This window comes from Trachinotus anak, unplaced genomic scaffold (genome assembly GCF_046630095.1).
Source record: "Trachinotus anak isolate AG129_WGS33_773 ecotype Australia unplaced genomic scaffold, CSIRO_AGI_Tana_v1 ptg000016l, whole genome shotgun sequence".
Taxonomy (NCBI): Eukaryota; Metazoa; Chordata; class Actinopteri; order Carangiformes; family Carangidae; genus Trachinotus; species Trachinotus anak.
In genome coordinates this window covers 24646272-24671252 of record NW_027273867.1, presented here as the reverse complement: position 1 = coordinate 24671252, position 24981 = coordinate 24646272, and the positions used below count along the sequence as shown (strand labels likewise).

Genomic DNA, 24981 nt, shown 5'->3' with positions numbered 1-24981 from the left:
ATGAAAACCAATCAAACTGTTGGCAATACAGTTTCTGTTGACTGATGTTGTGAAAACTCTGAAATGACCCTGTGATCATACGATAAAAAAACTCACTACTTGTCTCACTGTGATGGGTGTGCAGCCAGGAAAACTATAAATAAAATAAAATTTTTAAAAAACAGTCAAAAGAAAAATGTAAATATAAACAAGACTTTTGCTTTTTGTGATTTAAAGAATAAAAAACTGTAAATAAAGCGGACCTACAACGAATTAAAAAACACTTTCAACAAAAAGAAAGATACTGAACGCGCTAAGATGACAAAGAATCTGAATAGGTTTTTCAAGCATGACTAGTTCTAACAAAAATGTGACCAAAAATCTTCTCTTAAGGTCGGTCCTTCGGATTATTAGTGCTAGTGTTGGTGGGTCGTACCGATGGCGAACAGTTCTATCCCAGCTTCCCTCAGGCTCTGCGCCGGGGGTATCACATCATCCTGGGATTTCCCGTCAGTGATGAGGATTCCTATCTTGGGAACACCAGGTCTGGATCCAGACTCTGGTTTGAAGCTGTTCTCCAGGATGAAGGTCAGAGCCAAACCTGAACAGACACAAAGTCAGGATACAGTGGACACAGTGTCACACAGACATCGTTACAACTAACAGCCTTCGTACTACAGCACACTGAAAACAAGCATCCACTGTCCTGTGTATTTGGCAGATAAAACAAGTTTTAATATCCACAATAACGAAGTAAAATGAACACTAATCATACACCACTGAGGAAAAGAGAAGAGAATATTTAAACTACTGAAGTACTTCAATGCACTGTGTTGTGACTCCTTCAGCAGGGTTTGACTTTGTTGCCCAAAATGTAAAATTATGTGACACATCATCTGTGTGTAGAAAACAACCAAACACATATTTTAGATGAAACGGCTTAAAGATTAAAAAACACATATTTCTCAAAGTCTCCAAATAAGAGACTAGAGAGCCATGATGAAAAATACAGTATGTTTAAAATCACTGAAATCAGTCAAAATGTGAGGTAGCCTGGAAAATACAATTACATAATACATAACTTGTATTTTCTGATCCTTGTTTTGACATGTTACGTTATTCACTAGTTGGAGAAAGTGACACCTACTGTTAGAAATGACTGACAGCAGAAAATTAGAGCCACTTACAGGAGTTTTTAAAGAATGGTAGCAATAGTAAGTTTAGTCCTGGCTGACAGTTTGATTGTACTCATAGTTTCACGCTGATGTGCAGCGAGGACAGCTGAAATGACTCTGAGCAAGACGTCCCTTTAAGTGTCACAATCAAAGACTTAATGGACATGATGGGTTTAAAGTGTCATTGTTAGCTCGACAAGTTTTTAGACTAATGAGTGTGTTAATGTAATGAGCAGGGTCCATTAATGATATAACTGCCATTTTCCTCAACTGCTAACATATGGTTTTAAGCCCCGCTGGGTCCCTGAACATTGACTCCGCTTGTTGACCAACACAAGATAACACACTCTGAAGAAATAAATCTGTTAATTACAGTCAAATAAATGTTTCTGGATGACTCCACTCATCTGATTTAGTCTCAGTGATTTACTGTCTATACTAACAGCCACTGCTGGTAACCGGATAAGAATGAAGATGAGAGAGCTGCATACTTTTCTCTGATCCAAATCATGAATCAACATTTATGTTTCCACATATCAGATTTTGTTGTCTGCATCTCAACAATATCAACTTTTCATGATAAAAAAAAATTGCATTTTTCACTACACAGCAAAAATATTCCTATTGCTTCATAGCTAATGTTAGCATTAACAACTGTTTACTTATTAGTTTTACCAAGAGCTTCAGCCATCCTTGTGTTTACAGCATGGTTAAAATATATCGTCTGAGCAGCTACTTTCTTCAGGGCAAACTGGACGCTACAGTGACTCAGTATAAGAAAATGACGATATGGTCCAACCAGGCCGGAGCTAGCTGGATAGCATGCTAAGTTCAGTAGAAGAAAAGTAAAACAGGTTGTCTTCCACCTCTGGAGACAGCTGTTGGTGAGTAAAGGAATGAAGTTTGATGCTGAACTCACAACTTTTATTTTAGACTGGTAAGTAAAGAGCTGATGCCAACGTTAGCTATGTAGCAATAGCAAAACTTACAGCCAGCTCCTTTAAATCAAAACTAAAAGAAAAAAAGAGCACATCAAAGCCACGTGTATGGAGCTCTCTTCCCTTTGTATAGTGTCTACCTGCAAGTCATCAGCAGAAGTTGTGGCATCTGCAGGAATTGTCTGTATTAACTCTTAAGGCTTCATGACTGTAACGTAGTTGCACTAACTCTTAGTTTGTTTTTATTTTGGTTTCATGTCACTTCACTAACTCTCCTGTCATTTCAGATCCTGCCTTCCCTCCCTGCCATACAATCTACTCATTTCCCTCACCTGGGTTTCCCCGCCCATCTCCTCCTCACCTGCAGTCCATTTGCTCATTAGTTCCTCAGTATATATACCAGTCCATTTTCATTTATTCCCTGCCAGATTGTCTTGTGTTTTACGTTGCCAAGCTTTCCAGCATTTCCCAGTACTGCCTTCCTGCTCTGACCCCGTTCTGCCTGTTTTCTTGGACTACGAATACCTGCCTGCTCCTTGTCGGATTTGTTTGCCTGATTCTGATCTCCTGGTTTTGACTCTGCCTGTTTTCTTGTACTAGTAAACTGATCTTCCCTTGCTACTCGCCTGCCTCTTTGTCGTGCTTCTGGGTTCTCCTTTGTCGGCTCCAGTGACCGTGACAATGACATTGCTGCAGGAAAGCTTCAAGTTAACCAATGTCTTAGTCCCAGAAAAAGGAATTTTTTTTCGACATTTACTGGATTTTTTTTTTTTGTTTTTGGTTTTGGTTCCTTTTATTGTTTTATTTACCTTGGGCAGTTTGCCACTTACTTTTGTACCATTTAAGGTTCATCACTGGAATTGAGCTGCTGACATTTCAATAAAAACTGAAAAAATGGGGGTGTTACAAAAATTTGACCAGTTGTGGCTTTTTCATTTAGTTCTTCAGCCAGTTAGTTCAAATCAGCTTCTGGACAGAGAGCCCACAATAAGAAATGGGTATCCAAAACCTGGGTACATAACACTGAGAACTTTCCACGAAGGTACACTGCTGCACTTATATTTTACCTTTATACCATTAGTGCAAAGAAACTCAGTAATGCTGTTTAGGTCTTGATATATAGTGTATGTGTTGATGTTCAATTATACAAATCAATAGTAATTAAGCCTGAGACATCCCTATCACGACCAATAAGAATGTTGTTTAGCAGCTGTTGCTTCTAACACCTCAACCTTCTTATGACAGTGGTTTTAAACTCAAAGTGAAAAAGCACCTCTGTCATTGTTTAGAATAAATTCACTCTCATGCTTAATACCAGTGGAGCTCCTGGTAATTTACATCTTATCAGCTTAACGCTGTAAGGTCACAAACATATTAACACTGAACTTAAATGAACTGCGCTGAAGTGAAATCACTAAGCTGAGGTGGAGAACTGGCTTTGGTCCAACACAACTTCAGAGCATTATCTGTTAACTGATGAGTGTGGAGAACCGAAATAACCAGAGGGAGGCTGAGGGTTTAGTTGGCAGCGTACCTGTCAGTGTGTTTCCTCCTTTATACGGCAGGTTCTTCACAGCATCGATCACAGACCCTTTGGTGGTGTGAGCGTTAAGATGCCACTCAATCCTGGGGTCTCCACTGTACTGAGCCAGGCCTGCACACACACAGTTGTATTAGGGTGAACAGTCACATGGCTCCTGCAGACAATGGCTGCAGCACCAAAAGAAATATTTTTGTTTTCTAGTTGACACACGGTGGGGTACAGAAGATCTTTGTAAAATTTGGGGTTTCAGCTACAGATAGATTTTTCTTAGGAAGGTAAGTCTGTGGGTTCAAACAATTGTTAGTCAACTGATTTGAGTCCACACTGTGCAAAAGTTTTAGGCACTGTAGATGTTTAGATTCTTATCCATCTGGTCTAAAATTCATTCTACAGCAGGACAATGAGCCCAAACTACAGCCAGAGTCATAAAGAACTATCTTTACATGAGAGACCAGAATAACAAGGATTCCTGCAGCAGACGGTCTGCCCCCCACAGAGCCCTGATCTGAACATCATGGAGTCAGTAGACCTGAAACAACCTGAATCCATAGAACTGTGGCAGGATCTCCAAGATGCTTGGAAATGGTGCTGTTTAAAGGTAAAGGGAGGCCACAGCAAATATCGATGTGATTTAGGTTTTTTCTTTTTGATGCACTTTGGATGAAGTTCAATGGGGAATAAAAACTATTCATTAAATTATTTTTGTGACCATCCTTGCTTTACTTTTAGTGCCTGTAACTTTTGTAGTGATGTAGTTTTCACAAGGAAACACCTGAAACCAAAAACCTCCTCACCGATCCTGGTCTTGTCAAACTCCACAGTGAAGGCCCTGACCAGGTTTTCCAGGAACGTCCTGACCAACCTGAAGTTGATGCGACCAATACTCCAGGAGCCGTCCACCAGAATCACAATGTCAGCTATGGCTGGAGTCTTACACAAGAACCCCTCTTCATCTGCAGACGGATGGACAGAAACAAAGAAAACAAACACAAATTCACCAGACAAAAATAGTCCTGTGCAACACTGTGAAAATCTGAAAAACTACATTAGTAAAATTAAGTTTCATACTCAGGTAAAAGCATTCTGTATTAAAATGAATATCCATAATGTAAAGCAGGAACCAGATAATAAAAAGGATGTAAAACATGTACACAGATTGTTTTGTGCCAGCTACAGCAGCACACATGATAGATCTGCAGTGGTAAAAGTAGGACAACTTGATGTGCAGCTTCTGTCCCAAAGTACTACAAAGTGTTTCATTAATTCTAATTCGGTTCAACACAGTATAATTAAACCCTAGAGGAGCCAGGCACTTAGTTTTAGCAGATGAAAAATAACAGCCCACTCTGTTGTTTGTCTCAACAGTTTACTGGGTGATATAACAGACCAGACTCTAATGAGACAAGAGCCGTTCCTTTACAAAAGCCAGTCCAGCACGAAGTGAGCCAAAGGCCAACCAAATTAGGAAACAACCATATTTCTATCAGCCAATTATCTATCACACAGAGTTTCAGAAACCTCTCTGAGCTTGGGTCTCTGTGAAATCATTAAGGATGCTGATTTTAATCATGGTGGACCCAATAATAAGAATTAATAAATACTGCTGAAATGCAGCTGAGCAGGGCACAAAAACTCCCAGCTCCTCCGTTAGAGGAGTGATGATGTGTAGGGCAGTTCCCCAGTGGGAATATGTAACTATATGAACATGAAGCAGAATCTAACCAGACACTCTGCAAAAAAAAATATTTATGGTTAGAAAACAATAAAGGCATAAATGAAGGTTAACAAAACATATCATTTCATCTTTTATGGTTGCAAAAACTTGAACAGGCTGATCTGCCACAATTCATCTGTTTTCAGGGAGCTTTGAAGTGTAATTGTACATATCAATCACTTCAGTGACCATCTCAAATTTTCTGTCATCCACAATTGGGTTCAAAGGTCTTTTTTGCATTAGTCACAAGTACTAAAACCATTTCTGTCAAGTGCCATGAAGTTTCAGCTTTCTGGTCACTTGAGTCAACTATATTTGAGCAGCTTCACATTTTATGCACTCATATTTTTTCTATTACCACATAAATGCCCTTGACAAAAAATACAGTTCAAATATTTTTGGGATAAGTGAGACAGGTGTTCTGTTGCATTTCTTAGTGGCAGGTATTTAGTAATGGTAATATTCTGCCTTTTAAGTGGTGCCTCAGGTGAGAATTCAATATACTCACTCTGCATTTAGAAATTATACTTCTACTTTTAAAAGTCCCACATTGTACAAAGGTAGATGTCAATGTGTTTGTGATTATAAAGCAGGTCTAGGTTCTATATTAATACTGTGAAAGTATCAAAGCCTCAGTCCACAGAGAAATGCACACAGCCTGTATTCAGAAACTGAGCCTTAAAACCAGCCGTCAGGACTTCTGGAACTTTGTGATGTCACAACAAAGCAGTCACCGTGCTCAGCCACGCCACAGGCCCCGCCCACCTGGACCCACCATCCAACCTTGCAGGATTTGGTTTCTCTGAGTGTTTACCTGAAATCTGCTCAGAGAGGAGATGTAAAACTACACTGAGATGATTTTTGGCTTTTAAAACCACAAATATATCTTCTTATGGAGATCAACACTTCAAATAAAACAGAGGGAAAGTGTAAAATATGGGAGCTGTTCAATTAAGACTGATTACTCAGTTTGTACTTGACTTTGTGTAATGTGATGGAAAATAATTTTAATGAACTCTGCAGTTCTGTGGAACGTTTTAGCCTCTTTAAGCTCATCGTTTTGTCTTACTGTGCATTTACTGTTGTATCAGCCTCATAGAACCACAGCAGAAAGCAGTAAGTCAAGATCTGTAAACTCTGTAAATTCCGAAACAAATGAAGCAAGGCAGCGCTGAATAAGAGCTCTACGTGCCCAGCAACTCTTCCTTGAATAAATAAGCTTAACAAAACACACACACATAAAAACTCAATCATGTAGCCAGGCAGTACTGATTATGAAAACATAACCCTGATGGTTTATCTACCTGAGCAAAAACTGTAAAAAAAAAAAATAAGGGTTTGCTTGGATGGAGAACCATGAGCATCAGCCACTGGTTTGCAGTTACCTTTATCTTCTGTATAAATTTCATACATGCCTTGTTGTTGCCCCAGTACATATGGGACCTACACTGAATGTCTGCACCCGCTGGCACATGATTTCTTATCCTCCAGATGTATAAGAGAATATTTCTTTCAGGTTGCAGCATGTTTCAACATCTCGGGAGGTGTGGAGGGGAGTGTGTGCATCTATGTGTGTATGTGTGTTTGCAGGAGTGGCGAGGGCATTCTTCAGCAGTCATTTCATTCATCATTGACAGGAACCAAGAAGTGTATCACTCCTTACAAGTCTCTACAGTGTCGGAATTTAAACCTCCTCCTCGGTCTACTAGAGGAGTCTCAGTGCTGCTATCCAATACAACTTTAGTGGGCAGATGAAAGCAGTGACACATAAGACACATAATTACTTCACTGCTCTGGAAAGAATGAGCCTTGAGCTTGGCGCTGATTACTGGCTGGTTGAGCGGTGAGCTGTATAGAAATTCAAGCTCGTTCTTGAGTTGTTGCTGCAAGTCAGCGTCAATGACACAACAACATTTTTAAGTAAAATATTTGTGTGCTGTCAGCATGTTTGTGGATCAGCATGTTCCTGTACATGAGTGTTATGTGTATTTACCAATGATATATTTGTAAATTTCAAACTATAATAGTAAAATTTGACCACGCTTTGACTTGACAGGTATTGACTTATAGACAGTTGGTTTGTCTGTTGCCTTCACTCAGTGTTGATTTGCAGGAAGGACAGTAGTGAACATTAGGCACTGGTTGACAGATTAATCTAGGACAAAGCAGAGATTGTAGACAGTAGACAAAAGTTAGTGCCCCTTGCTCTCTTCTGGTAGTCCTGACTGTGATGCAGGAGTATAAACTGCTTAATATTACTATTATGATGAAACTTTGCAAGAACTTAACACAGTTGCATGATCAGCTTCTTGTTCACTGCCGCAGGTTAACTTCACTGACTGAATTTGAGGTTTCTCAATGATTTTGATGCTGTTCTGAACTGAGGTAAAACAAAATATTCTTCATAGCAGCTATTTTTATTTGGTTTAGAAAATGTCTGAAGAGGAACTTTAATATTGACAGGATGAGAAATTTTCAAAATAAGTCAAGCTTCAAATTACAATGAAATTGTCCTTTAAGGTGCTTTATCTACGTTCAAGGTCACATTTTTGCATTTGCACTTCTGATTGCTTGTGGCAAGTATCTGTTACAATTATTAACTAATTATTGAATATGTTTTCTAATAATTTATGAAATTTCAATACATAATGTTTTCTTATTTCTAGCACAGAGGACAGAGTGATGTCTTAAAATTACTAGCTTTGTTTGCCATCAGTGAAAAAAATATGAACATTATTTAATTTGCCATTATATAAAATAGCAAAAGATGCAAATCCTCATATTTGAAAAGCTCTTACCAGAAATGCTTCCTTCATTTGATTGTTTAAATGACAGATGCGTCAGGAAATAAAGTGATAATTTAAGCACTCAGAAAAAAAGGTCCAAAAAAGAACCCATATTTAAAAATACAATATGTGAAAGTCCTGTCTAACAACTTGGAAATACAGGAGATGAGCCATGAATAATAGGAATTTGTAAGAGGAACAAGTTTGAGGGTGCAGAGGAAGGATGTTTCTCGGTCGATACAGGTAGTGAAAAGGGCAAAACGTTTTAGGGCCCTAAGTGAAAGAGGACCAGGTTCCTTTAACAGCATGTCTGGGAAAATACTAGTGCCTGGACAGATGGTGAAGAAGAAAAAAAGACAGAGAGAGAAGAGGAAGGTGTGGAGAAAGCAGTGACAGATGCATATTAAAGGGTGCAACTATACAAGCGAGTCTGCTGCGAATACCAATGTGTTTCTTTCTGCTTGATTTACTAATCTTCCCCTTGGCCTTTGTTTTCCTTTATTTCTTCTTATGTTTGGTGAACAGATTCTTCTCCTTGTAAATTATCATCAGCACTCTTCTGTGTTATTACTTATTTATGCTACAGTGGCAATACAGTATGTCTCTATTTTCACTTAACAGCGACTAATACTAATGTAATGCATCAGTAACACTGATGATATAAGAACAAAAAAACAAGATAGAAGTAAACAGACGAATGAGAGGGAATAAAACATGATGGTAAAGGAAAGAAGATATAGAGAAGACATAATAGAGCAAAAAACTAAGTAACCAGAAAAATATCCAAAAAGAAGATGTTACATTTCTGTACAAACTGAAATGTCATTTATGAGAAGTACAATAAGCATTTACTGCAGCATCAATAATTTTAAATAATTGGGAGAGTGGATGGAGATGAAAGAAAGGAGAAACTGTAAAAGAGGCTACTGGAGGACAATGCAAATCCACTTTGTTACAGCTTCTCATAAACAACCAAAAAATCTCCAAAATGGACCTTCATCAAAACGATCACGTCTAGGCAACCTATGATTTTTCCAAAGATTCATTTCAACATTTGGTGTTTTAGAATTTAAAACATGGGTTGTAATGCTGTGGCAGACACACCAGATGGGGGGCAGTTACAGACTGACCCCTACAGTCCACACTGGCTGTGGCAACACTGTGTTCTGGTGGCACTCTGGCTCACTTGCTGTTTCACTTGCTCATCACTGTTTCATTGTTCACTAGAAACATTTCAGGAGCAGAGCATCTGTTCTTCAGCAGCCACATTTCTAATATTGTTCAGAGTTATTTTACCGACAGTTGTCGTGTTTTACAGCATAATGACCACACACACACACACACACACACACACACACACACACACACACACACACAAAACACTGCTCATTTAGGTGCTTCATGTCCTCAGTAACAACTGCTGGTTAACACATTAAACTATTTCTGATGTTCATATTTCACACTAGCTCCAACATCTAACAACAGAAATGGAAAATATTTCAATTATAAAGAATTTAGTGTAAATTCAGCAGGTTGGAGTATATGTGTGTTTGTGTGCACGCGTTGGTGCTGCAAACATCAGTTAAATGTGGCTATATACGTGAAACTATAGCAGGGCAAATTAAATTAATATTAATTTAGTGCTATTTAGTGATAATAAATGAATATGTTAATGGTAAAACACGACAAACATCGTCTTGACAATGGCAAAGATCAGTGATCACTCTGATCATCAACAATCATCCCTAGAACGTGTTAACCCATTTTACCCCACTGGCAACAATTGTTGCCAAAGTGTATCACTGTCATTTTCGACTCACAATAAAAAATCTCAAAGGTACTAATGCAACTTTTTCCACTTATATGCTAGTAGACAACTTAGACAAAGGTTTTGATTTCTAAAAAATGGTTTCCAAGTGCTTCCTATCGCATGACATCATCTGCTTCCTGCTCCTCCTGGCTGAAGACATGGCGGATGCAAATCTTCCTGGAAAGAGGTCATTTTCATAAATTTCTTATGATTTCCCCCCCAAACATATTTATAATTATTTAATCATTCAAGTCTCTAGAGTAAAAAAATTGTACCGAGGATAAATATTTTTTTGTTCATGGGCTTATTTCTGTGAGTGGCAACAATCGTTGCCAGTCATAAAAATGCTATTTTTCATAAGTACAAAATGGAAAAAATAAATACATAACATGATTCAGAGGGACTCAACTGATAAAATGATATGCCTTACAAATCTGAAAAAAATCTGGGCACAAACGGGTTAATGTCTTTACAAAATATCAAAAGCTCAGGAATCGGTAATAAACTGGTTCAGTTGTAAAGCTATCAGGCACAATGACAAATCCCAGCGTAACCAAGTAGGTTCATAGAAAGCATAATTCTCCACAGATCTGCTAAGCCATATGTTAATATGTGAAGATTTGAAACAAAAAACAGCCATCTGAACATCTTTTGTAATGGCAAAGACCAAAACACCTATGATGCCTTGTGGGGTAAACAGGGAAGAGGCTGCCTGCTTTGTCACACTCTGGGAACCCATTTATTGCTGCTTGCAGCTGTATTTCTGCTGTTGTTTTCCCTGATAGGATCTGAAGTGTCCTGTTGTGAGCCTGTGTGAATCGACGTGCAAAGCTGTGACAAACAAGGACAGAAGAGTGAAGAGTCTCAGCTTTGACTGATGTTTGTCACTTAGTAAAAATAAAGCAACAACACTTTACCTGTCTACAGCATCCCTATTCTAAAGTGATGTAACTTGCCTTCTGGAGAGGACTAAGTTTCAAAGTAGAAGGATGAAATTAAGGTAAAGGAGGAGGAGAGCAGGAGAGAAAGGGAGGGAGGGAGCAGAAACTTACAAAATAGAGGTTTGTTGACAGATTCTTCAACTAGATGGCTATTAGCGGAGTGGCCCTCAGGCAAAGTGTTTGTCCACAGGTCAAAAAGTCAAAATGGCGCAGGTCTAAAGCACATCCCAAGACAGCGAGGGTCAAGACTATCAAACAGAGGACGTGACCCAAGTCTGGTGGGTGTAAACAATATTATAATGAGTTCTTTCTGTTTACTGACATTCTCATACATATTAATGACTGTAAACAGGGCCCACAGCTTGATACAGGCTGTGCTTAGCCAGGTCTCTGAGTCCCTAAATCTATAAGGCAAGGTGCTAAGTTTGTAAGGGTCAGTTCAATTACCTCCACTGGTCAACAGATAACACATTTCTGTCTGAAATGTGTCCTTATTTTCATGATTTCTGAAGGATGTTGAATCTCTACATTTAGCTCTGAACCAAGGCAGAAAGAAAAAACTGAACAGTTGACTCTTATTTTCTTTTTTTTAACTTAACAGGCTTATCATTACTGTGGAGCTTTATCATGAAAGATGTAAATTTACTAAAATTCTATGTTCCTCTCTTCCAAAAAGCAGCAGAGAAAAAACTTTTCTAGTCAGTTTGAGATCAACAAGGCAAGTTATCAAACATTTCTACTGTCCAATAAAGGAGGGTTTCAAAGACACAATCACAACATCTCCAGCATCTCTGCTCTTCTAGATGTTCAGCAGTCAAAGCCAGGTCAGGGCTAAGCTAATGGCTTGAGGTGACGGGGCTGCAACTGCAAGGCCAATACCTGTCAAGTCAAAGGTGAACTATCACACCTTAGGCCTCTGTGTGATAGATTTATCTACGCTCAGCTAATTTACATGCCAGGAGGTCAAGAGGTCAGCTGCCTCTGATTCCACAGCTGCACGCCAAAAAGACAGCTTGTGAGACAAATTTCATTTCCAGCCCATGTGAATTCCAGGTGGTCATTCATGTTGAGAGCTCAACAGGTACAGTCATCACCAAGGTTTTTACAACACCTGTGAATTACTTACCTTTAAATTTTATGATACCTCTTGTACTCTCTGTTGATTTAGGTAACTTAAAACTCTGTCATGGTTAGTAGAAAGAAAGGTTTGTGAGATGTAAGCTAACAGGTTTCAGTAATCAAATTTAACAATGAGTTTGTGTATGATTGATAAATTATGAAATTACTGGAACTGATCATTTTTATTACAGGACCTAAAGGAAAGGTTATATGCTCTGAGATGGTAATGAATGTAGCAATAAAAAATAATGACCTTCTTCTGAATTTCTTGCAGTAGTGGTTTCCAACGTTTTTCACCTCATGGCCAACTTGAAAATCTCAAAAATGTTGGCAGGTCACTTCACATTGAATTCTGGGTAGTCTGTTGAACCTGTAAGCTTGAATGTATCCTGTGCAAATGTCCTTTAGAAACATGCTGTTTACACGTTAAATGGGTCTAACAATATGTTTCATTAATTATTTTAGAATGAGGCATAAGATTCAGGGTCAGAGTTTATATTAGTTTATCTTATTTTGTCATCTTCTTTAAATTAGGTTTTTGCTTTGGAACATTTTTAGAAAGCATCAAGATACCTTCAAAGAGACAAAAAAAGACCAAAAAAACACCTGACTCATTGATGGTAAATACAAGGCTTTCTACATGTAGACATAATGAGTAAGTGGACGACCAGCACCTCAAGCAATGGACAGCAAGCACCTAATTTCTCTTCACAACATGAAAGAGGAAGAAGCTGGTTAGGATGCAGCTGCAGATTCCTCTGAGCCCTGGATTACATTTCTAATCTTATGTGTCTCTTGCCATCCTGACAATGTCACATCTCTAAACCTGAGTCAAACACCAGTGGCAAATTCTTCAAACTGTTTGTTCTAACCTGGGTTTTGATGACGGCCTAAAGATATTAGCTAGAGTTTATCACAAATCTTGAATATTATGAACATTTCTCTCTATATGAGACTTACAGAAATCTCAAAGATGTGAGACTAATGTTTGTAACCTGAACGTTTGTGTTTAGATTCTCTTGTCCACAATGGAAATTTGAACAGGAAAAGTGAAGCACATGCTCCATCCCGTGATCAAGGCTCTGAGCTCCCAGTTGTATCAGTGATGCCCTTAGAGGACTGAGTGCTGTTGCTCTGTTCCCGGATGCAAAAATGTCCGACAATATTAATGTGAAGCTTGCTGGTGCAGTAAACAAGCACACTCAGCACAAAGAGCATCCCCGGGAAAATAAAGGTCACAAATATATAGCGAATCTATCGTCATATGCACAGTTTGCAGAAAAAAGTATTGCAATGCTACAAATCAATTCCTGTATACAGTCAACACTATCAGGCATAGACATCTCTATAGCATACAAATTAATCCTCTACTATTTGTTGTTTTTGTTGAGCCAGTTCAGCCTCTGGAGAGGAAGTCTACAACTGCAAAAATCAGAAATGATCTGGCTGGATGAGCCTCAGTTACAAGCTTACGATAGATTTAATGCACCTCATCACTGTCAAAATAAATCTTAACAAGGACAGGAAAGCTCATGAATCACAGCTCATTTCAGCCTTGTCTTACATTAAGAAATAAATGGTTCTGAAGTGCCAAGGAAGAAATACCGCTCTGTATTGTGGGTGTTACTCTGGTCATCAGCAAAGATTCTCTAAAGGAGGATGCCATATTCTTTGAAATCTAATTTATGGTAAGACTAGGGCCAAACTACTACTCCTGATTTGTTGTCATTAGGCTGCAAAATTTCTCAACATTTCACTCTCTATGTCTGCAAGGCATTCTCATTTTTAAATGTCTGCACTCCAGCTCTGCTATTATGGCATCTTTACTGCTTTTCCCATTTACTGGTGATTGAAAAAGTTAACTTTCAGTCTGTCTGACATGGCAGTAAATCATCTGTATGTAAATGTCTGAAAAAAAAATGAAGAAAATGCTTGATGCTTCAAGTGAGGAAAAGTAATTTCTCAGATAACAATACCTTAATTTAAAGACACCTTCTGTTGAAAATCAAGTTTTTAATATTGTTAACATGTTTTTTATATAATATGGGACATTTCATTAGGAAAACAATCGGTCAACACCATGACTGAGTATTTCCACCTTGAACCAATGACAGTTTCATAAAAACAGATTCAGCCAGCCAGGGATTCATATATCATATAACCTAAGGAACCAATCCTGTCAACTTGTGGGGGTGGGGGGCGGGACTAAATAGTCCTGAAAACTTGTCAGTACAGAGAGCCAGAGTTAGCATTAGCACAACCACTAACACTGTGTCAGCCACTGCCAGTTACAAGCTAACAAACAACATAAAAAAATAAAAGATGCTCACTACGCTAACGGTTCTGATCCATCTGCTAGTCTCTGATTCTGGTCTCAACAGACTCCTCATCTGAGTCTTGGTCTGACTGAGGCTCAAACATGAGGCTGAGTCTCTCTGATGTTTCCTCCTCTAACCATCTTCATCCTCTCTGCTCTTTCACCTGGAGACCTGGAGCCAGCAGGTGGTGGGCGGGGCCAAGGCCTGATCCAGGTTTCTCAAAGGGGAAATAACAGCAGATGTGCTTACAGCCGCAGTTTTCCCTTTTTTCACTTTTTATGTGGGAAACCAAACCATGTTCAACAAAACATGAATCATAGAAGAGGAGTTTAATAGAGTTTAAAACATGTCTGGACAGGAACTTGAATGTAATTTCAATCAAGTAAACAATTTTTCACCCCTCACATCTAACTTTGCCTACAACTGTGGCTAGGCATTAGAAAAGCTACTTAGAAGTTTTCAAGAAGGCTCAATATTGTTGCTAGTGAGTAGAGTTAGGCTTAGATAGCCAGACTTCTTCAGAAAGAGTTGTAATTTACCCAAATACAGTATGAAAACAAGTAAATTCTGCTTTAAGATGTTTCTAGTCAACAGTTTCATGCATCAGACATTCATCTGTAATCTTTCTGTTAGATGTGATGTTAATATAGCCAGTTGCTGGCTGGTAAAATTTATCACATTTTCAAATCAGATTTGATCAAAATTAGAGGTTGTTTTGCATTTATAACTATTTATACCATCTCCCGCCTGTGAACTGCCTATCACACACAGCTCTGAGTGTAATTAGTGTGTATCACACTGAGACACAATGAAGCTATGCATCTACCTGTTGTAATGACTAATTTTTATACAAGAATGCTCTAAATTAACCCATAATGACACAGGAACAGCTCAGTACGACCTGTGAGTGCTCTGATTGCTCCCATGTGGCAGCGAGCAGCGAGAGCGTTGCCCGAGCGGTGAGGTTATCACCGAGCAGATGAGCAGCAAGTGCAGACGGTGATTTGACTTTTTCTGTTTCATCAGTCCACACGCCGCTGGAAAGATCGTCTCTCTCCGCCAGAAGAAAAAAGATGAAAATCAAGGATGATTACACCACAGGTAACTGCTCAGTATCCTTACATTTTGAATCACAATGAGGTAACAGTGAGTGAAAAGATAACCAGAGCAGCATACCAACATTTATATAGTCAGTTATCTGAGGTTGCCTTTATATATAATGTCATTCCTAAACTAGTAACACCTGGCTATCACTCTGCATAATGCAGCGTAATGTACCTAATAATAAAATGCCAGCAGAGAGGTGGCTCTGTTATTCAGCCTACATTGACTGATGTAAATGGGGAAAGATAAAATTAAAGTTCAATGGCACCACAAGCTGCAGCAAATGAAATTACAATTACGTTGAATAAACACCTGTATAAAGTGATATCAATAAAAAATGAACATTATAACTTTCCTGAAGTAGGATTTATTGTAGGACTGTTGGATAAACAGTTTCAGCCTAATTAACCTAATTAACTATCAGCTGAGTGTGTACCAGTGTTAATATTTGTGTTTGCATATCTCATTTCCAATCCCTTGCTCTCTGAATTGAATTTAAATGTGTGACTCTTCATCATCTTTTCAAAAATCATCCATCACCTCTCAGTGTCAGTGCTTTTTGATGTGGGAGAACGGTGTCCTTTTTCCACTTAGTGCCATAAAGCAATCCTGAAGGTGTTGCTGCCATACCCATCAATTACTGATTTGTGTAAAATGAAAAAAAAAATCCAACCTATAACCAGGTCAATAAAGTGTCATTGATCGCTGTCTGTGCTGAAAGTGTACTACCACTAACTATATGCAGATGCTAACTATCCAGAAGGTAAAGAAAAAGAGTTCCACCTGCACAAACTCAATGTGCATCCAAGGAATCTCCAAGGAAGACATCACTCTCCAGCAAACACCGTTTGACTGACAGTGGAGTTAATTTGAATTTTCCCAAAGTAAATAATTAACCCAAAGTGATTAGGCTGGAGTTCTCTTTTTGTTATGTTTGGTCCTCTGATTTAGCAACACCTGTTTGCCCTGTCTCCCCTTTTAGTTGCTCTTAATCATTGATTGTATCTTCATTTATTACCTACTACCAAATAAATTTGCATGACCAATCATATCTGGCTTCTCGCAACCTTGAAATGTTTGAATTAAGTATTTGAATCAAGTATTTGATTCTGTACAGAAAGTAGACAATATCAGTTGTTGTGGCTAAATCGTTTTCACTTTGAGAGTCGTACTCAGCTCAAAGATGAGCTAATTTTGGAGGCTGTCTGACAATAAGGTACAGTGGTGTTAAAAATGGTGACGGTAACTTTGTTATAAGGTGATATTGAACCTGCCCCACTGTGTCACGCAGGTCGCACAAGCGACGACACACCTGTCACCGACGTGCTGTCGCGAGTTCTTGTAGATATTATTTTCACAAGTACATCGTCACCTCTGGGGACTGAGTTCCCACTGTTTCTACACTGAGCTGTGAGGAGTCACAGTGTGTGTGTGTTGTATGTGTGTGAGTGTGAGAGAGAGAGAGAGAGAGACAGACAGACACAAAGAAAGAGAAAAGAAGATTTTGATGTTCCTTAATGAGAACTCTCACAAGGCAGGGAAAAGGACACACACATACACACACTCAGCAGCAGCAGCAGCAGAAAGAACAAAACAGTGTTCAGTCATTGTGGCTTTCGCTGCTCATTCAAACTACCCAGTTCTTTAAACTCAAGTTCGATCATCAAAGAGTTTGTTCCTACTGCATCTTGTATATTTTGAATTCATGCAAAAAAGGAAATATCACATAAAAGTTGGTAAAGTAAAAAAAAGATTGTCTACGAGGTTAAACCTATTGAGATACTAAATAAAATTGATGTTGGATGTTTTCTGACTGCAGTTTTCCAACTGTTTTGTTGTTAACAACCATTGATGTCCATTGATTTTTGGACAGTTATTGAAACTGAGAGAGAGTCAGATATATATTTGTTTTAGAGCAGAAATACCTGTAGTTTTTTGAACAATTCTCCAGAACATGGGATACCTGCACCACAGCCATGACGCAAAGCACGAGTGTCCTTCCACACAACAGAAACAAGACGTCAAGATGTGTTGTATGTTTTATGTTCATCTAAACTGTGTTAAGAGCTTGTCTCCTGCTGCTCTTAAACTAACCAGCTCACTGTGGTTGTTTCTTCTTTGAACATCCATTTATTTAGAGCTTCTGTAGGCTACTTTTACTCAGGAGGATTATTAGACTCTAATGCAAAGGGCTGTGCCTCTTTTTACCTCCAACTGATGAAATAAAATATCTGCAGTTTGCATTGTCTGGTTGAAATTTATATATATTTTTAAGTGCTTGAAGATCCAATCATCACTAAAGCATATGTCATGAAGAGAGTTAATAAAAACAAATGAAATGGTCAAAGTTGTCATATTGACATTTAAGGTGTATTGATCATGTGATCATAGTTTACTTATCAATGTAAACTTGCCACCGTAGGAACATTGCTTACATAACCTTCAAAACAAGCTGCAACTTGTTAAGACGACAGGAGGCAGGAGGCTGAAAAACAACAATAAAAGAGGAAAGATGCCATTTTGTCAAATAAGTGAGCCTGCAAAAAAATGATGACAGGAAGCCAAGGAAGGTAAAGTTATGGTTACAAGAAAATGTGCCATCATTCAAACAACTCTGCCAGTCAGAACAGAAAGAGAGGGCACATACCACATGAGCGCAGATGCTCTAGGCAGGCGAGTCGCCAGTTCAACTCCAAACTGTCTGACTTGCCTGTCACTTTCTACTGTACTGTCAAATAAAGACAAAAATGCCCCAAAAAATGTCTTTAAAAAAATAGAAGAGAAAGAGAAACAATTAGAGAAAGAGAGGCCTTAACAATGAAAATATGTGTAAGAAGGAGAAAGTGAAAGAAAAAGAAAAAAACATAATAAGGAAAATAATGAACAGGAGCAGATGAAGACTATAGAGAAAAACAAAGGGATACAGGAGATAAAGAAAGATATCAGATTTAAGATAAACAAGTGGCAAAAGATAAGAAGAGGGTGAGAAAGAGCAAGTAACTAAAATAAAAAGTGATGTTGGGAGAAAAAAAGGAAAACAGACATTAGATGAAAACAGATTCTGTTGAATCTGCTGAAGAACAAACCGGAAGCAGGGAAGTCGGTGAAAACCCAGGGGGAACATGTTGACCAGGTACTTACAGCAGGGACACACAGACTGAAACAAACAAACACAGGAATGAAATCTGTTCAGATCTTCAACCTCCAACCTGAGGAACGTTTTTTTCAACCCTTTGATATGACCCATAGGAGTGTCTCCTGAAATAGCACCCCTACAGCAGAAGGTGTACCAGACCCCGGTTGTCATGGTTACAATAATAAACATGAAGCCTGTACAGAGAGTGGCGTACCTCCCTTCATCACCATGGTTATTACAAGCAGAGCTTTATAAAAGACTGACTTACTGAATGACCACAATTGATCCCGTTTGTGCCACAGCATAGCTAAAAGAACAGCAGCTTCAACAATCTCCTTTAAGTCTCCTGCAAATTTGCAGATCTGAACAAACCAGTAATTGTCCTTATTCTGCTGTTTCCAATCAGACAACCAGATGTCAAATGCAGCAGTGAGAGTTTCCATGCAGCTGACTTCATACTGTAACCTTCACTGGTCTTTTTCCCTCTTCCCTGCATCTGTCTTCCTGCAACACTTAATTTCTCTCTCAAATCTAAATAAGGCTGTCACAGTGTCAAATAGACGGTGATGGAGCTTCAGCTGTGCTGAAACCCCTCCATCTCTCCTGCATTACTGGACCCTCTCTCCCTCTGCCTCTCTCTCGTTCCAGTTTCACTAAATCAACATCTCCTCTCCTCTCTGGCCTTCCCAGCACCCTGAATTACTGGCACAGATGATTTATTGGTTCATTATTCATCTTTATTTGTGGCGTAGCAGATTGACATCCCGTTCAGTAGCTGTTTGTAAATCCTGTTGAAGGCCAGTGTCTGTCAAAAAGCTTTCAAGCAGGCCTGTGTTTCAAGACTCTGACTCAAGACTCATTTCTGTGAAAGTGGAAAAGTGGTCTCAAGCCCTTTAGACCCACTGTATATACAAGCTTTACAACAATGGCGAAATGGGAATTATGCTTTTCATTTAGTATAATTACTCAGCTACAAATCACTAACTGTGTTTTAATGTGCAGTTAAATGTATCCACATTATTACCCTGTATAACAAGCAAGCGTCAGTGGGCTTAAGCTTGTTTTTAGGAGGCCATATTTGTATTTCATCATCCCAAAAATAACGTTTATCAGCTTGACACTCTCATTCAGCCCTACATCTAACTCCTGAAGAGCCCTTAAGTAAGACTCTGAAACTCTCCCTTTAATAAACAAAGTTACTGTTTTCAACTTTATTTAGTACTTGCTTCAATGTGCACCTCCACAATTTGCCACTGTTAAGATGTTTATTGACATTAGGAGGTGGGTGTTCTGATGATCTTATATCATGGACGATTGTACTTTGGCATATGATCTACTTAACAAATGAATCATACAGATCGCCTCATTAAAAGCTGCTGCATTCAGATTTTTTATTTTTGACTGCAATGGCAGTCCGTTCTGCAGCCTCGGTTAGCTTGTCGTAGCAGCACATGCACCAGTTCTCTTGACTTTCACAATAAAATCAGTGTGGAAACACGATGCAGATTGTGTTTCAGATCATTGATTCTACCAAAAAAGATTCTCCTATGATGCTTTGGCCGGATCGACCACCCCTAACTCACATATACATTTTTTGTCGTTTCAAAAAGTAAATTATCTGAAGTCAAGTTGTATTAATCTACAACACATTTGTGCAAACATAACTCAAAATCTGGCATCAAATGTTGAGTCAGATAGTTTATTTTCTTATTATTAGAGCAGATATTTTCTGTAATCAGGAGAAGTCAAAATTGTGACTATTTTGTTCAGGCAAAGTTCATCTACCATGCATGTAAAACATCAAGCGCCACCCTGCACCAACTGTGATCTCAACATCCAGTCAGTCAGAAGGAAACCCACCCTCATCCCAGAGGACTCTCTAAAGCCCCTTCATAACTCATTCTGACTCCTCCCGTTAGATCACTGATATAAAGTCCCTCAGGCCAGAACAAACACATTCAAATATTAAATCTGTCCAACATCCATTAACTTTATAAACAAACAATGAAAGACTCTGTATGCCAACACTTACAAATATTTTCCTTTTGCTCTGTCCAGAATGTGAACTGTATGATTTCATTGCCTTATGATGGACAATAAATATTTTTCTGATTATGGCCATCCAGAGGCAACATTACAGGCAAAAGCAATGAGTCATCTGGCACAATGTATTAAAATTAATGAAAAAGTTTGTAATCTTGTAGAAAATATATGTTTATATTGCTCAAACAGGATGTCAATTTGATTTCCAGCCTTGCAAAACCTGTCTGTATTTTAGAAAGAAAACTTTGTTTGTCCAAACATGAAAATATGTATGTATACATTTACGTAACTAAGTTATCTCTCTGCATATGACAGAAATTCACAATAAATAAATGTCTTTCCCTGTCGACACATCAACATTTGGCTGAATAAGCAACAAAACAAATGAATTCTGTTTCCTCCAATCAAGTGTAACACACCATATTGTGTACACAGGAAAAAAAAACATGAACAAATCTACATCAACTTGTCCAAGTATTGACATATGCATTAGTGCAAATCCACATCTTGACTGTCCTTGTGCAGCTGCACATTGCCACACTGTTCGCGCTGACAAGTTTACCCAAGCCTGACTCTGCTTCCACACCAGCTGTCTCAGTGTAGATACATCCTCACAACAGAGTGATGAACTGTCCAAGTAAAGAAGAGAAAAGCCCAGAAGAATCATCTGAAAACTGGCATCATCTTTGTATTTCTTCATTCCTATATGAGAGAAGAAATGTCTTCACTGAAGATACAACGTCTCACGACATTAAAATGTATTCCCTGGTTTTTGAAGCTTGATTTATAAACCAGTCACATGCTTTCTTAATTTTCACCTCTACTGCCTCATTTACATTAACATTATAGGTATTTACCTGCTGAATCTACCTAATAATAGGAAAAGTATTCACACAGCCCAGTGAGTGCAATACTAATTTAGTGAGGCATTTAATGAAACCTCAGAAGGTCCCTGACTAAAAGCTTGCATCATTACCTTAATAATGGAAAGACTAATATTATTCACTGTCTCATTTCACTGGTTCTTTACAACTAATTTCCAATACAAGGCTTGATCAGTGTTCAATAATCATCCTCTCCTCAATGAGACGAGTTACTGTCACGTGACAGTAAAGAAGAGCTGCAGAGAGAAATATCTGAGGTATCTGTATCTTCAGTCTAGCTGCAACCAATCTCAATCCATGTCAGCCAGGTGGACTGTACTTTAGTCTTAGTCTCCACCCTGGCTTGGAAAAAGCTTTCATATTTCCACATTTTTAGGTAAATTTAAACCACAGTCAGTGTGAAAGCACCCTGATTATAAACACAGGACTGTAAATCAGAGTCATCCTGAACAAAGAGCAATAAACAACTGCTCAGCAAACGACCGCTGGATAAATACAGGTTAGAAAAGTACACAATTCATTCCCTGCATACTTGTGGAGACGTCAAAATTAACTGTGACTCAATTTTATGACACACAAGGTCTATTTCTTCCTTTCCTCTCAAGCACACGTGCGTGTGCGCACACACACACACACACACACACACACACACACACACACACACACACACACACACACACACACACACACACACACACACACACACACACCCCTGAGCAGTGGAACATGAGGCCCAAGCTGTGATTTCATTATTCCTGCCTGTCTTCTCCTGACACAGTCTAATTATCGTGGCCTCAACAAATGGACTAGGAATTAGACCTCAATAAAAAGGTCATGTCAGTCACACACACACACACACACACACACACACACACACACACACACACACACAGGCACACAGAGTGAGTGTGTCCATAAATGAAAGGTTACAAGTTCAAGCTGTTAAACATAGAAACCTTGACCTGGACACTGAACGTCCGGCTAAAAGTAAAATTGTCCATTGTCACATCTTGAACTTTCATCAAGTTCTGGAATCTTTTCTGTGGGCTTTAATGAGATTTTACTCTGCAGGTTATTTGTAGTGGCCAAAGGACAGAAAAATCTTTATCTAAACCACCTATTTGGATGTGAAATTGCTGAATCGTAAGTGGACTGCATCGGTGTGGGTAGACCAATGGCAGGGAAGCTACAGTACCATGCAAGGCAGCCTAACCATCTAGAGTAACTGTGGTTTAGTGTCTTGCTCAAGGACACTTAAAAAAAAATGGGAACATTTGTCTTGATGAATTACCCAGCTGCAGAAAGTCTGCAAATTCATTTTCATAATGCAGTGAAATGAACTGAACTAATGACTGTCTGCATGGAAGAAAATGTATCTAAAAAGTGATATTTTGCCCTGTAATAAAGTCCACAGGTCGTCTGTGCAGCTGCTTATTACGACCCATTAGTTACATTTCATTGTTATGCGACCTCCAGCAGCCGTAGTAATTAAGTCAGGAGCAATCGGGGAAAATTAGAGCAGCAAAGTCCATGTTAGGAAGAGGTTAAGGTGGAAGGATGGGTCAACAAAACAAAGTATCTGACAAAGGAAAGGGCTGCATCCACAACCTAAACTACATGTTTATTACTGTAACCATGATGATGAAGGTCTGGTGCGTCTGCCACGATAGGGGCACTTTTTCAGGAGACGCTCCTATGGGTCGTATCCGCATCACTTGACGAATATGGTTGCTGAGGTTGGAGGACTTGTTTTAAAATAGTGAGCAGCAAAGCAAAGTTTATGTATTTTATATTTAGTGGGTAAAACGTGTGTATGGTACTTTCACCTTTGGCTAACCTCAAATTTCTATACTTGTAAGGACAGATGATCCATATTCAGGAATGTGAGAACACACACACTTTCTAGTGTCTGTTCTGTGCACAGGTGAGTAGACTAAAGTAACAAGACAGTGATGTAACTCAGACCCACAGCGTTGAGACAAATACAAACGGCATGTGCTAATTCAGCTGGATCACTGAACCATGCTGTTGAATGATCTGGATTCCAATCAGGTAACATAGTACATCAGGAATGTAAGAGTGATATAATCAAGACATATATTCTCATGTAACTGCAAAGTTACACAAGCAAGCCCACAAATGTCTGCCTGTTGCTCCACTGCCACAGCAGTTTAAACAAAACTCTGAGATAGACAGCAAATCAGTCAGAACCTCAACAAAATCAATTTCCAGGCCTATTTAACAAGTCTACTGTTTGAAAGTGTTTGAACTATTCAGCATCTGTTAACACTGTTTTATACTAATTAAAGTACAGAGGCACAAATCTTCTCCCTTTGGCCTTCACAAAATAAATGCTACCATGGCAACTAGCTCTTGCCAAGCTGTTTCTCCATCCTTCAATAAAAATTATATGGGTGTGTGTGAAGACAGTACCTGTGCATCTATGTGCGTGTGTGTTTGTGTGTGTGTGTGTGTGTGTGTGTGTTCTCCACTGTTTGTTCTATAAGAAAATAAAAAGGCCTCGGCATCCTTGGTAAGAGAGGATCCCAATTTAGGGGCCACATCCCTCAGAAGATGCATTTGAAGATTGATTGCATCACAGCAGCGCAGCAACACTGTCCCATTTCAAAGGCTCCTTCAAAAGCAAGAAATGTGTCCTTTTCCTGAGCAACGAAGAATCCAACAGGTGGATTCTTGCCCCTTCTATCCCAAAATTCACTGAGCCTGAGGATTACACTTTTAAATGTAAGCACTGGGTTTCAGCTCAGTTCAACAGCTAACGATACAACTGTTACGTCTAAGGGCCTTAAAACCTCAAGTTTTTGTGAAAAAAAGTTACCTGTTGTCAAGGTCGCTAGGTGACGGGAGCAGCGCTTTGTGATGCAACAGTAAGGGTGGGCACAGCTGGTGACACAAAGTGAAAATGCTCTGTAGATCAGAGTCCGTGGACTACAGCGGCTATAAAGGGTCACACCTTCGTGGACCACGTCCTCCGAAGGAAGCAGCCCCTGAATTGGGACACAGCTTATACAAACTGAAACATGGAACAAAATACACTTGTCCACTACCACTTCTCTGTCCACTGTAAAATATCCAGTGTAGAAAATACAAGCCCCTACAACAAGAGCCACTAATGTATAATAAATAAATGTTTAACCAGATTGCAAGATAGACAACATCAGGTCAGACGGGCACACGGGGGGAAAGACATGAGGACAGGTGTATGTGCTGACCTGTAGGGACATGTGCCGATGCCACCTGGGTGCTCTGAGAGCAAAGCAAGAGATTAGATGAGTTATAGTGCACTCGTGTCAGAATACACTCCACATCCATCACATGGTGGAGGACAGACGGCAAGACAAAAAGGCAGGAAGACGGGGAGGGGCAGACAGCACAGCAACGTTACAATATAAACTGAGCCAAGCAACAATACCTAACACCGTGATACAGATGGAAGCAGGCTACAGCTAATCACATCTGTCAATAACTAA

The 24981-nt window shown here is 39.1% G+C and overlaps 1 protein-coding gene across 5 annotated transcripts in view; it reads right to left on the bottom strand.

Annotated features, from left to right (window-relative positions):
- LOC139633878 (collagen alpha-1(XIV) chain-like) overlaps window positions 1-24981 on the bottom strand; it is a 154183-nt gene that overhangs the window by 102104 nt on the left and 27098 nt on the right. For all 5 annotated transcript variants that reach the window (XM_071499902.1, XM_071499900.1, XM_071499903.1 and 2 more), the window contains 3 exons: window positions 4430-4588; window positions 3627-3746; window positions 416-580 (listed from right to left, as the gene is read on the bottom strand). In XM_071499902.1, the coding sequence (XP_071356003.1) occupies window positions 416-580; window positions 3627-3746; window positions 4430-4588 (444 nt within the window). The remainder of the gene's footprint in view (window positions 1-415; window positions 581-3626; window positions 3747-4429; window positions 4589-24981) is intronic.